Source organism: Pipra filicauda, unplaced genomic scaffold (assembly GCF_003945595.2).
Source record: "Pipra filicauda isolate LSUMZ 115617 unplaced genomic scaffold, ASM394559v2 scaffold267_size1258537_pilon, whole genome shotgun sequence".
Classification (NCBI taxonomy): Eukaryota; Metazoa; Chordata; class Aves; order Passeriformes; family Pipridae; genus Pipra; species Pipra filicauda.
Window position 1 is genome coordinate 380,730 of NW_024104384.1, and position 16,433 is coordinate 397,162.

General features: G+C 40.2%; 1 protein-coding gene across 2 annotated transcripts in view; it reads left to right on the forward strand.

The window, feature by feature from the left end:
* Nucleotides 1-16,433, forward strand: part of SPOCK1 (SPARC (osteonectin), cwcv and kazal like domains proteoglycan 1) — a 264,587-nt gene that overhangs the window by 174,800 nt on the left and 73,354 nt on the right. For both annotated transcript variants that reach the window (XM_027736212.2, XM_027736222.2), the window contains one exon: nt 2,509-2,641. In XM_027736212.2, the coding sequence (XP_027592013.1) occupies nt 2,509-2,641 (133 nt within the window). The remainder of the gene's footprint in view (nt 1-2,508; nt 2,642-16,433) is intronic.

Genomic DNA, 16,433 nt, shown 5'->3' on the forward strand with positions numbered 1-16,433 from the left:
TCCCCAGCTAAGGGGACACATCTGGTTTGTTTGTTGTCTTGGAGGCAGCTGCAGTGAGAACTGAGCTTGGGCCTGAGGCTGTGCATGTTCTTTAGACTCAGTAAAGTGATAGAAAGGGCTCAATGAGCTGCTGGAATGGCTTAAAACAAACACATTTAATTACCTTTTTTTTTTTATGTCATGATAGGAGAGGGAAAAATATCATAAGCTCCAGAAGAATTTTTCAATAGGAACTGGCTTTGCAATGTGAATGTTGAATTAAGAGCAGGGAGGTGTAAGGCTGTGCAACTGTGTCCTCAGTGGACTTTTCTTTTAACCTTATAATGTAAAATGCCTGATGTAGTTTGATGCACAGATGCTGTGCAGGGTATTTGCCACTCAGATCCTGTGATTTGTGAGGCATCAGTGTAGCTCAGAACTGCAGTGTACATCTAATTTGGCTGAGGTGCTTGTTAGCTCAGTCGCTCATCCTCACCCTGCACAATTCGTGGCTGATGGCTTTGATGACACTAAATCACACCCCTCAGGTCTAGTATTTCTTCACTGATTTTTCTCTAGCTAATCCTAAGGTGTTCTTAACAATTTTACATATACACAAGGATCTGTCTTTTGAGATTATGGAAATTAAAGTCAAGGGAAAGGTAAAAAGTCTGCTTTGTGCTGTGACCCCTCCTTCTGCAGTGTCCAGAGGACCAGCACAGCTCCCTTCACCTTTGTCTCCAGACTCTGCTCATCACTATCTACAGTAGGACATTCAAACATATTTTCAACTCTGACTTTGTGCATGTGCTATAAGTAAAGTCAATGAGGAAATTTTCATGTCAGGCTGAAAAAACCCCAAAAGACATGCCAGTAGTTGAAAGAGCTCGAGAAAATAAGATAGTCATTACATTTTGATACCCAAGCATTGTTGGGGGCTGTGGAGAAGTCAGTTATTGTGGATAACTGAAATTTTGTACAGCCTCAGAGATCATATCCACAGCTGGATTTGGGGGTTCAGAGCCAAGCAACCCCCCACCCACAGCATTTAGCATCTGCTATGATGGTACCTCTGCAGGCAGAATGTGTCTGAAAGAGGGAGTGCTGCTCTCTTCATTAAGAAGACTTCTTCAAAATAACAAGAGAATTTAGTCTTAAATACTTGGCTTCTATTTTCATAGTTTTATTATATCATGATTGGATTCCTTCTGTGGGCACAATCTTCTTAATAGTAGTATTCAGCTCTGACAAAGGTTGGACTTGAAGAAAACTAGAACTGAGATGAAAGAATAGAATTTTTATTATTTAGCAGCTGAATGTGTCATTACATCAGAGTTGGTATTGTGTAGCAAATTGCAAGCTGTAGTGAAATTGCTTTAAAAAAATATCTGTATATATTTTTCTAAAACTGTGATAAAGTCATTCAGCAGCACATTGAAATGTGTTTCTAGCTGAACTGTTATATCTTTTTTTTCCTGTGGTAGCAGAACAGATGGCAGTTATTTTTCTTACCAGTCTCCAGCAAAGCTGCTGCAATGCCTTGCTTTGCCTTCCCTTGTAAATGCTTTCAAGTGAAAGACAAGCACACATGACCAAAATGATTCTGCATTGTAGCACTGGCTTGTGGTTTCTAAAGCAAACTTTTAAGCTAACTTGCAGCATTAGGCTGGTGATAATCACTTAATGTTGTATCAGTCAGGTAGTTCTTATGCCAGGAAAATGAGCCATTAGTCGGATCAATGGGCGTGTTTGGCAGGGAGGGTTTGGAGCAGATGTCTTCTCCATGGGCATTCTTAATGCAATAAGTGAGTATTCCATAACTTGAGGACAACTGCAGTCACTCCCATAGGATGAACACTGATGGGTTTGGAGATGCTCTGTCGCTTTGTAGCATTCCTGGAGGGACCGTGGTTGAGCCGGGAATCTTGGCTGATCGTTCAGCAACTGCTCTGTGGAGGGGAGTCCTGCACATACACAAAGGGGTTTGGTGATTTTATACAGTTTTATAAGCATAATATATATTACAATGTTTTTCAAAGGATTTTGTTTTAAAATTGTTGCTGCCTTCCCAGTAATTTGGCAACTCTGAGGAGCCTGGTGAAAACATCCCTAAATACAGCCTGTTGTAACATTATTTGCCCGTGTGACAAGAAACACTGTGTAGTTCAGCAAAATGCTGTATTCTGGAGTGAAATCATTTGTAGTTATAAATCAAAATGAAACTGCCAAGTACTGTAAATCTAGGGCTGCCTACCAATTTATGGCTTCTTAGATTGCCTGCTGTAATGTGCCATATTATAGAAGCATTGTTAGGAGCTGTATTTAATTTACTTGCTTTAAATTGTAGTTTAGTGGACTTGGCAGCGCTGGGTTAATGGTTGGCCTCGATGATCTTAAAGGTCTTTTCCAATCAAAATGATTCTAAATTAATACTGTATTGCAAATTCAGCTTTGCCTTATTGAGAGAAACTCTCATTCTTCTGTTTTGGACAAACGTGTTCAAGAAGTGTGGTGTGTCTTCTTTTACAGCCTTCGACAAAAGAAAGGCAACTTGGCCCAGAAGCACTGGACTGGACCAGCCAACATAGTAAAATGCAAGCCCTGTCCCATGACACATTCCAGCCCTGTCTGTGGTTCTGATGGACACACCTACACTACCAAGGTGAGTTGTGAGATCCCTGTCAGTTGTGCTCATCCAGGCTGTGGTAGGAAGATGAAACATCTTTCCCTAACAGGCAGTGTTAAATTACAGTCCTCTTTAGTTTAGGAAAGTTTTTTTTGTGCATAAAAAGTGCTGATAAATGTGGATTTTTTTCCATATTTGACAAGCAGCAAATCAGAGTGACAAATCAGGCTCTCGTGACTTTCATGATTCATGTTTCTCTAAACAGCTCGTTCTCCTAATGAAGTAGAACTCTTAATGTTGATGATGCAACAGAGGAAAAAAAAATCATTTGATCAGATGGACTTCTTCAGATAAGAGGATTTTGGAATAGTTCTTGTTCTAAGATTTGATCTCCAAGTGGTAAAATAACTTAGCAGTATCATTCTTCAGCAATAGATTTATTTTTTAAATTATTTTTTTTCCAAACTACATGGTTAACAATTCATTTAGCCCATGGTTTTATAGGCTTGTGTGCCAGATGCAGCATATATGGTACCATAAAAAAATTCCCATAACCCAGTGGGGATAAATTGGCTCATTGTTATACTGAAAAATATGATCACCTTAGGGCTTGAGTCAATAAAAGAAACTGGCTTCACAGCCATTCAGCATTCCAGATCTCCCATTAGCAAATAAAGCCTTCCTTGTCTCAGGTGCATCTTCCACAAACAGCACTTCAGGCACTGGAAGGTGTGTTTAGGGAATACCCTTAAGGTTCTCTTATCTTTGTGCATGCAAGGGAAGGTTTGACAGTCAGTAAAACTATCCTTCAAAATCCAAAAAACAGCCTTCACCCAAAAAAAAAAAAAAAATCCAGGAAAATAAAGCAATTGGGGGGGAAAATTCCCTGCTGTGATGTAACAGGGGTGATGTAGCTCCGTTATCTTCCCAGCTGGGCAGCTTGAATCCTTCACCATTAAACACCACAAATATTAAAATGCTGCCATGGCTCAGCCTTTTAAGCCTCTCTCCTGTTCTGGCTGAAGGATTTGTGTGGCCAAAGAAGCAAATCAGAAAATTGTCATCTGTGCACCCACAAACTGCACAAAAATGGCTACATGTTGCCTGTTAAACAACTTACTCTTTAATACTCTCCAGGAGTTTGTATTGCAGTAATTTAACATCTGTTTTTAGGATTAAAATTGGGCTCATTTTGAAAACAGTTTTATCTGTGTGAGCTCTTGAGAGTATGTAAGATATTCTGTAGTAAATAGATTTCATTGCATATTCTGTCACCCTATTAACTCATTTCTGTGCATTTTACCTGCATCTCAGTTAGCTCTGAGTGGGTTTTTTTGGCTTGCTCTTATTTCTCCCATGAAATCCAAATGGTTTTCATCAGAAGTTCTGCCAAACTATTGTGACTGTAAGCCTGACAGCTCTCATAAAGACATGAAACAATTCCCATTGCTGACATGTTTGACTGTCAAAGATACACCCCCCAGCAGCTGATCTGTTTGGTTTTTCTTTTTTTTTTAAATGAGATTTTAAAATATTTATTCTGAAACAAATTTGTCTCATCTGAATTTATTGTATGTTTAACTATCAGTTGTTCTTCTCCTAGCAAAATTCAGGTTTTTTTGGTTTTCGGCTTTTTTTCAGAAGACAAATTTTGGTAAACGAGATGAAAATACTTAGGCAGAGCATTAAAATGAAATAGTAAATGTTAGTGTTCTAACAGATGTTTTATGGTCAGGAGTGATCATGGCTTTCTGGTATCCTTTAAAAACAGAATATACTGCTTCCCTCAAGCTCAGTGTTAGTTTTCAGCAGATAATGCAATCTCTCTTTCTTGACTTTAAGTGACTAAAATCAAAGCTTTCTTTGGTAATTTTCTTTCCCATGCCAGTGCTGTTGTCAAGTATTATTCCTGGCCCTGCAGTGCTGACTGTGAAAATGCAGAAAGGTGGACACAGGAGTGTGGGCACTGCTTTATATCTGTACATGTTGGCACCTGGCTCTGCAGCCACTGCTCTGTGAACGTGCAGTGATATCCTGGGCACACAAACAGAGCCTTGCTAAGGCTGTAAGCAAAAAATGGAGAGCGGCCACTGTGTTTTAGGGGGGGGAAAAACACCTTGAGAAATGGTATATTGGCCTCCTGGTCACGTCACAGCACACACAGACACGGCAGGGGCTGAGCCCTCCTGGCTCAGCGGGGGTTTGGCCTCTGCCACGAGCACAGAGGGGGCTCGGGTGGGACAAGGGGCTTGGGTGGTGGTTCCTGGCCTGGCAGAGCAGCATCAAAGTGCTTCACTAACGACCTGGGGCTGCCATTCAACATCAGCAGTGATGTTTGGACCAGGGATTGCTCTTTCTGTGCTTTGAACTGTTTACCAGAGGGGGTTAAAAATAGATGAAAAGGAAAGAACACAAGGGAAGTGTGACTGGCTGATCAAGGGCAGGTGAAACTTGGGTGTCAATAAATGTACAGTAATTCACATTAAGGAAATGCACACATCCCAAACATACACATCACAGGTTCTCATTTAGCCACTTGATCCCAGAATAATTCTGACTGTTTTTCTGAAGACATTGTAGATGTCTTCAGAACTAGAAGTCATTCTAGAGGCAGGAATTTCTTGATAAAATTGGGGAAAGTTATCCAAACCAGAGCCCTCAATAATACAAAGGTCCTAGGGGGAAATGAAATAATAAACATAGTGGTTTAGTTTACCTTTTAAGCTTCCTGGTTGATGTAGATAAAGGCTCAGGATATTTAACTCAGTCTCACCAAAGACATTGAAACCTTCAGCTCCTTGACTAATTTGTTGAGGGCTAGTCAAAGGAATCTCCCTCATCTCCTGCTGGAAAATATTCAATAGTGTTGATTCCCAACATATAGCTAAATGAGGAAATGTTGAACACTGAGAAATCCATGACCAGATATTGTGCTACAATGGATTCAAGTGTCACCTAAATATCCCAATAGGAGACACAAAGTACTTTCGTGGCTCTTAAGTTGATTTAGCTCCCTGTGTGGGAGTTGGACTGATCGAAAAAATCTCACTACTCTTCAGGCATTGAACCTTTCTGGTTCTTTTTCTGAAATCTTCAAAACTTGCCTTCACTGTTGATCTGGATAATTTCATTTGCTACACACAAGTGCTGAAGTGGGAAGGGATGAAGATGTGTGGCTGTCGTGTATGGTGGGGGTTTTTTTGTTCTTGTCTTGTTTTCCAGAGACAAACTTATTCTTCCAAGGAATGGGATTCTCTAGTTACACCAATAATTCAGTGCTTGTGAATGCCAAAATTCAAACACAGACGTGGCCTACTCAGTCCTTGTACCCTGTTTCCAGCAATTGAAATATGAGCTGTTTTTTTGGACTTCATGGTTTTGTTGTATTTCTAAAAACTTTATAAACTCTTTATCATCCTTTCCTGTGAATTCTGAACTCTGTGGGCTTTAGGTTTATCAAAAATTTCACTGAGTGTCTAATTACTGCTTGAAACACAGGTGTTTTAAAATGCAGACTGTCTCTCCCATAATAACTTTGTACAAAGAAATTGCCATTTGCTGGGTATAACAGCTCTGTTTAATACTGTGACAATACAAAGCACTTCCATAGGTTATTACAGTCAGAGTTTTCAAAGCTCTTTAAAGTACTAATGAATTAAGCTTATGAGGTACGTAAGCCCTGTAAAGAGCTTGATGTAATTAGTTAATGTTTTTGTGAGCAACACATTAAGAAGAATAACTTTGTAGCTGTCAGTTTTACAGAATGTTTAATTAAGCTTGTTAATAAAGCAATTACCTGAACATGACGAGGACTGCACTTAACTAGTCAGAAAATGAAAATTAAGATGATCTTAAATTACAAAACATACCACCTCAATGACTAATGGTCCCTTCAAAGATGGAAAGGTACATTGGTATAATTGTTATGTTTCTAATTAGGTACATTGTTGTTCTGCAAAGTTTCATTAAATCATTGTGCACTAATTAAGTCCATGATCATGTCTCTTTTTGTTTGAAAATGGAAAAATCACCTCCTGTTGTCATAACATTAGGTAACACATTTGATATTAAGGGATGTGCAGAAAAGAAACTTTTCCACCAATCTTGAAACATGAGGAAAAAAAAACAGTGACCAAAATAATGAGACAACATTACTTAGAGGTGTGTAATGTGAGGGCTACTAAGTTTAATTAGGAGGGTCTGTATTCCGAAGCACAATTAGCAAATACCTGTTAAAATGTCCAAGTGTTGAGTATTTAGTGCCCCATGGTTTGGTTTTCCCTAATCCAGCTGTTGTGGGGGGCTGTTATTCAGCTGTGCTTCTGCCCAGCTCTTCCTCTCTGTGGTTTGTCTAAGGGATGACTTGGCCTTTCCTGGTGGAAACCAAGATGCTTAGCAAGCTTTAATACCTGTTGTGTCCCCACTTAGATCAAGAATTGGATTAAACTCTGTATCAACTTTTAGCTTTGGTTTGGTTTTGTTAGGGAAAATTAAGGAACTAAGAGAGGGGTGGGGGAAAGGAAAGACGGGAAGAGTAAGACAAGGTAGGATACGGTTAAAGAAATCCATGCAGAGGAAAACTTAAGTCATCCTTATGCTTCCTGTACAAATTTTAAGGATTGCTGGTGGGAGGTACAAGAATAAATTATTCTTTCCTCTCCCTCTCCTAATTTTTTTTCATGTTCTTCTTTTAAATCAGTGAACCTGAATCTTTCAAGTTCAGAGTCTAGGCCTGACATAGTTTGTTGTGGCTTGAACCCACATATGGTAGATCTGGTACATTACCCAGTTCTTCCACTGACCTGTGCTGTGATGGTGGGCAGTTCATGTTATCCTCATTCTTAGTTTGGAAAGATCTGGACTCGATAAAATACTGGGAGAGCTACTTTGAGGTCTTGGTGACAAAGCTTGTGTAATTTAGGGTTGTGGGAGTGGGATACTGTTGCTTGTGTTACATTAAACGTGTCTGTGTACAACATGACAGCACCATTGCTAAACTTCCTGGAGTATTCTGATCCAGCTGATCAGAGTTTTTAATGGACTATTCAAATACCTTTTTGTGGAAATTGATAGATTTCATGAGATGTGACTGTTCTGTTGGAGCTTTCTATAAGACTATTTTACGTCATCATTACTATGTCCTTATTCCAGTAGCAGATTTTCAGCATCCATTCCTATTTCATTATTTGATTCCATGTGTTGCAGGGGGTTTCCTAATTGCAGCAATACATCTGGCACCAGACTTTCAGCACTGCTGACTTTATTCTCCCAAATAACCACAGGGAAGCTCCAGAGGACCGGGAGAATTAGAATCTGCCTAATGTTGAGTACCTTTGTACATCACCCTTTGGACTCAGGCACATCTCACTTCTGCATTCCCATAAGGAAGATGTTCCCTCAGCCTGTGCTCTGGGCCAGTGAGACTCCAGTTGTATAATCCAAAATCCCTGTGAAGCTGTTTATTGCATAATCAAGCCCTAAATAATAAATTTTGTCTCTCAGAAGGAGGAACACGTGGAGCTCTGTGCTGTGCAACCACAGCTGCACAGTTTATTTGGCTTGAAACATGAGGTGAGCAATGTTATTTGATCAAGTGCTGTGTATCCTAAAGACATCCTGTTGTTTATGTGGTGTTTTTCTCTGCATGGTCTCAAGGAATGAGCAGAGAATTGGGAATGAGGCAGATCTATATTCCTGTGTACTTTGTAATCCATGCCAGTGTCTTCAGATGGTTAATTGTAAAGGGCATTTTTTGCATATGCTTGGAAAATGGCATTTCTCTTTTGGTCAATTAATATGCTAAAAAACAAAGAAAATGGCTTTCTGCCTCCTATATTCTTTCCAGTGCTGCCTCATAGGGGTGTCTTGGCCACAAATTAACAATCCAGGATAAAGATCTCTGCTTTCCCCTGGCAGGGGTAACCTTTGTTAAACTCTGGGGGAGCTGGGCAGCACAACTTTTGAACTCTGCTCACATAACCATGCAATTCTGCAAATTCCTGAGCTTCCTTTCAAATCCCATTTAGTTTTATGTTCAAGTGAAGAAGCTTTTCCTTTTCAGTGGTGTCAGATAGTAAATTCAAAAATCCCAAACAATGCTCTACTGATTTTTATATCCTAACTGGGGGGAAAGAAATGGCCCTGCATAACCACTCATCTGTGCATTGTGGCTGCCTGTGTGACAGCTTCCCAGCTAAACCCCATGAATATATACATGTTTGCAAGGATTCTTACCTGACACACTATGAATTGTGAGAATAGCCAAGACAGAGGCTTCTGCAGTGACTCAACAGATAGAGGGGGGGAAAACGAAGAGCTCTGGGCAATTTTTACAGAGTAAGGGCTGCTTTGTCATATTGCCAGGTTTGAGACTCTATGAATTAATGAGAGATTGCTGTGGCCCAAGACATTGTGTTCTTTCAGCAACTGCTTGTTGCTGTCCACTTAGTCTTTGGAGAAAGACTCTTCAATGACACAGTTCTGCAAACACAGATGGGGAGAGGGAAACAACAACAGAATGATTAACAACAAAAAAAAAAGAAAACCCATAAATAACTAGGGGCTATTTCATCCCATATATAAACCTCTTACAAAGATCCTGGTTTTGTTGGAAACTGGCTACTTAAAACCCTGACAAAGGCACTGGTCACTGTTGGAAGGAGAAGGGAATTGCTTTGGTTGTGCTGGAGGTTGGTGATCTCTCAGATCCTCTATAAAAGCAGGACAGAGAAACACTGGAGGTGTTCTGGGGACAGATTTAGGTGGATCACAACCTGGGTTTGCTTTTCCCATGTATAAACTCGTTTAAGAGAGATTAGTTAAAACTTCTACTGCTTTGATTTCTGCTGGGGCCAGTGAGCAAAAAGGCCCTGACATTTTATCCCAATTTATCCCAAGTTGGACCTCAAAGTTTTTTTAGCAACTAGAGTCAAGCAAGCTGGTCTAATTGGGGTATGGTGATGTTTATCTCCATTCTCTAACCTTGCCTAGCAGGAAAAGGATATTTTTAGTTTGTTTTTTTGCCATATTCTAGCATTTGTCAGTCCAGAACAAATTGGCCTTGCACAGACCGGGTTCTTTGTGATTAACATATTGTGTCAGTTTCTAAATCTGTATTTTCCCTCTAATTCCTGAACCTCTTATTTTACCATATTAGGGCTTGTCAGAGTTGACTGTTTTAATTACCAAGTCAAGCCTACAGAATCTGGGGGAGATCACAATGAAATGTCTCTATTAGGTGGGTTGGTGCAAGTGGCAATTGATTCTTCATATTATTTTGGTAACTTGACTATAGAGAAAACACTGCTCTAAACTCCCTAAAAAATCCTTCTCAATATGTGCTCAGGCTGCAGTTGTGATGTATAAATACCATGCTGGAGAATGCAGTATAAGAACCTGTGCAGAATAAAATAACCTTCGGGTTTCCATCAGATTTGCCCCATTGCTGAGTGACAGGGAGAGGTGAAGTTCCAGGCAGCATAAGGCTGCTTCTCTCACATCCAACTCCCTTAAATTGTTTATATTTTCCCAAATGGCTGTGATAATACTCAGAGCTCTGTAAAGCAACTGAAAGTGCTCATCTTTTAGTGCTGCAGAAGTACAGCATTTTGGGGTAGTTGTCTTGACTTTCAGGGGATATGAAACCCTAAATAAGTCCAAAAAAACTCTACAGTCATTGGGCTCACTGAAATCTATCTTCCTTAAATTAGATATATTCGTGTTTACCCACCAAGAGTCTCTAGAACCTAATTAGACCTGCTGTATGATAATGAAGCTCCTCATTATTACATGTCAGTTGTTACCAGAATACCCCACGAAGGGAGTGGGAGGGTGGTGTGTGGGGGGGTGAGTCGTGCACGACTAAAATACCTTGGAAAAAGTATCAATAAACAATATTTTGGGATTTTGTCATGGCAAATTTCTAGCACACTAAAATAATTTTAATATAGGTTCTGGTTTTGGTGTTTTGTGAGGGTTTTGTTTCTTTAAAAGGGGGGAAGCAACACGCTGACTTCCTTTACACAGCAAGGGTTAATGCTGAGAAAGTGCAGCTCAGTGCAGGGAACTTTTGGTCCTGGTGCTTTTCTGATTTGCCCACACATGCTTTTTTTCAGAGAGAGAAAATAATGTTTAGAATGTCACTGATTTTTCTCCTTCCCAGTTACAAACTCCTCCAGTGTTTCAGGCAGTGTTTTCACAGAGGCACCCAGGTAGGTACTGCCAATAATTAGAAGTCTGAATATGTAACATGCCCTGCTGCTGGTGCTCAGTATTCCAAAAACTCAAAAAAACAATGTTTTTTTTCTAGGGGATGTGTTTAAATATATGTGCTGAAGTCTTACTGAATTAAATGAGACTGCATCTTATTAGTGTCTTGAAAAATGAAGTTCTGTGCACATCTCTAGGCTGGAAGATGCAGCCTGTCAGCCCTGTTTTACACAGTAAATGAACATCTTGTTTAGAACATCAGTTCTCTAGATCATCCAGAAGTTTGTTTTTTCCTGGTGTTGGTTGTGCTGTGGCTGAATTATTTTTTCCTTTTCTGTTCTCTAGTATTTTTAATTCTCATTACCACACTGTATTAGATTTGTAAAAATTATTTGTTGATGAAACACATCACCAGCAATTACTTGCTGGGCACATTACCCCCAAGGGACAGAACATAAGATGCTGCTAAAATAAAAGCATAACTTGAGGCTTTTTCTTTTCACCTGTGTGGAAGGAGCCAGCACTGAGTGACAGAAGCCAATGTTCTTATTAATAAGCTTCTGCATTAAAATTACAGCGGGTGCACAGGGAGAAAGAAGCAGCAGTGTGACTGTGACTTGTGTACTTTGAATTACTGTGTCAGTAGTGATGGATGGGGCAAACAGTAAAATTTGACCTGTCACGTTATGCTTCTGAGGCTATAAGCCTTAAGGCATTGGTAATTGGCTTCAGCCAGCAATGTTAATGTAGGTGGATTGGAAAATGAGATTATTTGAATGATACAGGCTGCTTTACATTTTTAGTGCTCAAAAGAAAAGACTAGAAACTCAAAGGGGCTGAAGTTGTAAGGCTTGTTCTTTGTAAACTCTCTTGTCCCTGGATAATAGAGCAGGCAGAGGAGTAGTTCTTAGATAAGAGGTTCATAGCGTGTAAAATATGAGTTATTTTAAATGATTTTGTGGGGCATGATTTTTAAACAGTGTGTGGGAGGTGCAATGCACATCGCTTCCATTACACACATAAATCCCATTACTACCTTCTTCACATTATGCCTCGTGCTCAAATGTGCCCCTATAGTATTAATGGGACTGGAAAACACATCTTGGGGTTGCCATTACTCAGTGAGTTGTCAGTGTGGTATGGAGTGCTCAGGTGAACATATTGCTCACATTTGAGAAAATCTGTGCAGCTTAGATGCATTAACTGAAGTGGGTTTTAAGTAGTCACAAAGTGATTCTGTCATATTAATGTGTTTATTTGGCATTAGAAAGAAATCACATTGATATTACACACGTAATATTGAGGAGATATTGTGGTAGTTGTTGCAGGTGGAACGATGTGCATATTTTCCAGTGAAAGCATTTTATACAGTAATGTCAGTCTGAGCTTGTGGAGTTTTCATCAAAATCAGTGTTCTGAACTTGCACTGAATGTGAGGCAAAATTCAGAGAGGAATGTGTTTAGGTCCTCAAAATATCTGTACCCTGGGCTGGAAGTGAGCTGAGAGCCTGCTCAGTGATAACTTGCATGGTGATAGTTCTTCCTGTGGAGATAAACAGTGGTGTGAGGTTTGGGGTTTTGTGTTTGTGTGTGGCTTTTTGTTTTGTTTTGGAGATTTTTTGGTAATATAAAGTGGTGGAGGTGGGACAGAGTGCTCCAAATCTTCAGAACATGGAGTCATCCAAGTCACCTTTTGGTAGTATTTTAAGGATTGGACCATTTCTAGGTGACTTTGTCTTTTCCTTTCAAGGCCTCTTCATGTCCTCTTCTCCATTTCCCCCTCCCTATACCTCCAGATCCTCTGCTTCAAAGTCTTCCTCCAGGCAAAAGGAATGGCAGGAGGGAGTTTGGGTTGTGGAGAGGTCCTGGCAGTATTGCAGAGGGTGCAGGAGGTGGTTTGGAACTGGTGGCCTTAGGGGAGAATCTCTGGGAAGGAGAAAGGAGAATGCTGAGAATATTATAGTGGGATGGGAAGATGTAGGGAACATGAACTCACAGAGAAATTGGACTTTGTTTTGCTGTTTGCAGAAAACCTCAAACAAACTGGGCCTGTGCCCAGTCACTGGCAATTAGGGGATACGAGTGGAGTTTTTTGATTCACTGAGGTTTTTCTTGCCAGAGATAACGCTACAGAAAACAGGGACAGAGAGCTCACTTAGTTGCATTCCCTTCAGTTTTCATCACAAATACAGGAGAGCAAAGAAGTTTAAAATACATGTAGTTATACCTGTTAATTTTTGTTTCCATATACTTTGGACTGTTCTCCAATGATGTATATTCTTATTTTACCCATTTGAATGTGTTATGTATAGAAAAAAGTATGTAAGGAGAAAGAATCATGTAGCTTTGACTGTGATCCTTCTAGTTTGCTGCAATGTAATCCTAATAAAAGCAAATATACATTTACTTTTTTTCCCCTAGGAGAAAAAGGTGTATGTTTTGTTCAATGTATATGACAGTGGCAGATATTTAATGCAAGTTTTGCCTTCACTGTTGTCATCTTTTCAAATTGAGAAAAGAATGTGAAGTGGGTCACTTTGGGTCTAGCTGGCTGTACTCACTTCTTCTTGCAGCAGATCTTAATGAAAAGGTAGGGAAATAAAGGAGAAAGGGAAGTTTCCCAGTTTAGATTTCAGTAGTGCTGACTATGAGATCTCTGTATGAATTTCTGCAGATTGATAGAGCTGACATATCAAAAGGCTCTTGGTAACCTGCATTGTCAGGTAAAAAAAAAATCCAAGTTTTTAAAAGTGAGTGATATGAGGGGGAGTGAGGACCAAAATGTCTTTTAAAGAAAAGTTTCTTCAGGTAACACAGGCAGGGTAAAGAGCCTTTAAAAACTTCAGTGGTTGAACGGGGATGGTGGTGGACTGTGTTCATTTGCATTGCGTGATGAGAACGAGCTCAAAAATGTAAGAAATTATTAATAGAAAGGCAGGGGCTCTCAGAGGGGAGATGACACTGTTATTCAAGCTGTCTCTTCCGATTCCTGTGTAAGGGGAAAAAAAGACAGGAAAATGTTTGTAGGATGCAGCTCTAATGTGGGGTTCTGCTCAGCCTGGCAGAGTTCACCCTGCAGGACCTCTGCAAATAGTTCTCATGTCCTGGGGCAGAACATGGCACAGCACAAATCCTCCCTGTTGGGTCGTGTCTCCTGTTGATTATATCCACCCCTCGAGCTCTTGGGGGTGAACTGAAGCTGCTGATGGGGCTCAATCAGCAGGGGAAATATTCTCATCCTATTCTGGCATGTCTGTCTGCAGCTGTGCACCACATGGCTCTTGCAAATTGGCCTGCAGTCTTAATATTTTGTGTAGAGACATAGAATTTCTCTTTGTGCAGACACGTAATCACTTCATGTAATGCGTTTTGCTGCCACCATGTACTGTTTGGCTTCCAGTGAACCTTTTGTTTGTTCTATTTTCTGTGCTCTAGCTGGGCTAACTGCAGTGTTAGATTAGTCCCAGCTAACTGGAGGGGTGGAATCTGGCTTTTTTTAGTCAGTAGCTGTCCTTCTCCCACACATGATAAAGCACCTCTTTCTCACACCTCCCTGGCTTAGGATGACACAGCACAATGTCTGTAAAAACCTGTTTCTGTTGAACTGGAGTGGGTGCAGGTGCCAAGTGCTTTGGTGGGAGGGTATACCCAAAGATGGAGGTGATTTTTACATATTTATAGCCAATGGGAGTGAGATGAACCCCCAGTGAAATAAATAGAATATTGAAAGAAAATGTTAAAACTGTCTGTGTCCCTGAATGTTTTAAACCTCAAGTAAGTGTATAATCACTTATTTTGCCTGTCAAACCAATGGAGTCCTCCAACCTTTAGTCATGTTTTGATGTGACATTAGGTATACTGCACTTCTACCCTTTGGGTAAGATTCAGTGCATAAACAGCAACTTGTAAGACTTCTTGACCCAGGTCATAATCAACAGTAAGTTCTTGGCTTTTGTGGACAACTTTTTTTGATTTTGACCTGACTCTAATAGAGTTGCAAATGGAAGATCACAAATAAAAATGGCATAAATTGTTATTACTTCTTTTAGCTTCCCCTCTAAGAGCAACGAATCAAATTAATCAATGGGATTAATTATCTGTGGAAGTGACATCATTACCGGGCAAAAGCAACACCAGGACTATCTACACATTTCAAGCAGAATATCTAAAGATATAAAATTGAAATCTGCAGAAAGTACAAAATAATTAACTCCATTCACGGGGGTTCTTACCGGGGATTGTGGATGCACTGTTTGAAAAAACCTGTCTTATTAAACACCAATTAGATTAGATAAAATTCTAAAAGCCTCCTATAGATAAAGGCTTCCACTTGTTAATGGACTTTTTTTCCTCTCAACTTCAGAATTTCAAGTAATTTCAGGCTGCCCTTGCCTTTCACGCAAAGGAAAAGCTACTTGCTAGAAATTCCAGTTTTAAAGTCTGTGTTTAACATTCTCAGGAGAGATTTGTCAGGGGCACGTGCCACCCAGGGAGCTAAATGCTGTAACATACAGTGTGAAGCTTGAAGATTGAGGCCATTTACAGATCAGATGTAGCCAATTTAAATTGCTGGGAGGCTGAAATGAAAGGCTGGCTCAGTTGATGTGCTGTGCTAGGCTGGAGTTTAGTCTGGTTTGAGCTGGACCCTGAACCTGGGACCATTAGATGCACATCGTGACCAAATGATGCTGAGGTTGGTAACAAAAATCTTTCAGTTGAAAAAAAAAAATGAATAGACAGTAGAAATAACCAGCCAAAGCCCCTGTAGGGAGATGGGAGAGGAGTGCCAGCCTGTATGGAGACCTCTATTTTCAAATCTGAGGTCTGCCATCAGAGCCTGTACAGGAGAGTTAGTGCCAGAAGCATGTTTTATTGCTTAAATTATCTTGCACAAGCAACACTGAGCAAGTAAAACCCTTTTGAGTTATATAACTCTTTGATGGGAGGCCTTAAGGTCTTTCCTTTTAAGCCAGTAAATCCTAGAGCACTAATTTAAAGACTGCACTTTTCCTTAAACCTAAAAGCATGTTCTAAATCTTGTTGCATTTAGTTTGAACACTTATGTGATGTGCCTGATCCTGTAATTCCAGACTCAGTGACATCACCTGCAGGCCCTCTGACGTGCATTTTGAGATACATTTTGCTTACCCTAAGGCAGCTCACCTGGAATTCCCATTTCATCTTGGCATCAGAGGTGGGGTGGGGCTCTGCACCCATCCCCAGGGGAAGGCACAACCAACATTTTGGGTCTTCACATGCAAGTTTTGTTCAGTTTTGAAAGGATATCAGTGCTTTTGCTGAAGCTATTGTGTAGATGCTGGTGTGTAACACAGGGGTCAGGTGGGGACACTTCAGTCTTCAGAGCTGTTTGTGTACTTTCTTTTCAGCTGTAATTTTACTTACAGGGGGTATTGAATCTAGTCTTGCAGCTCTAAGTGTTCCTACTGCTGCCAGAAGATATGAGCTGCAGGTTGAGGGCAGTTAACTGTTATGTGTTCACTTTGCTATTTCTTGGGACCATATAGAGTCTATAAAAAGAAAAAGGAGCTGTTCCTTGGGAAATGAAAACAGGAAATAAGGCAGGTAAAGATTAATTCCGAATGCATTTGTGAAGCAAGAA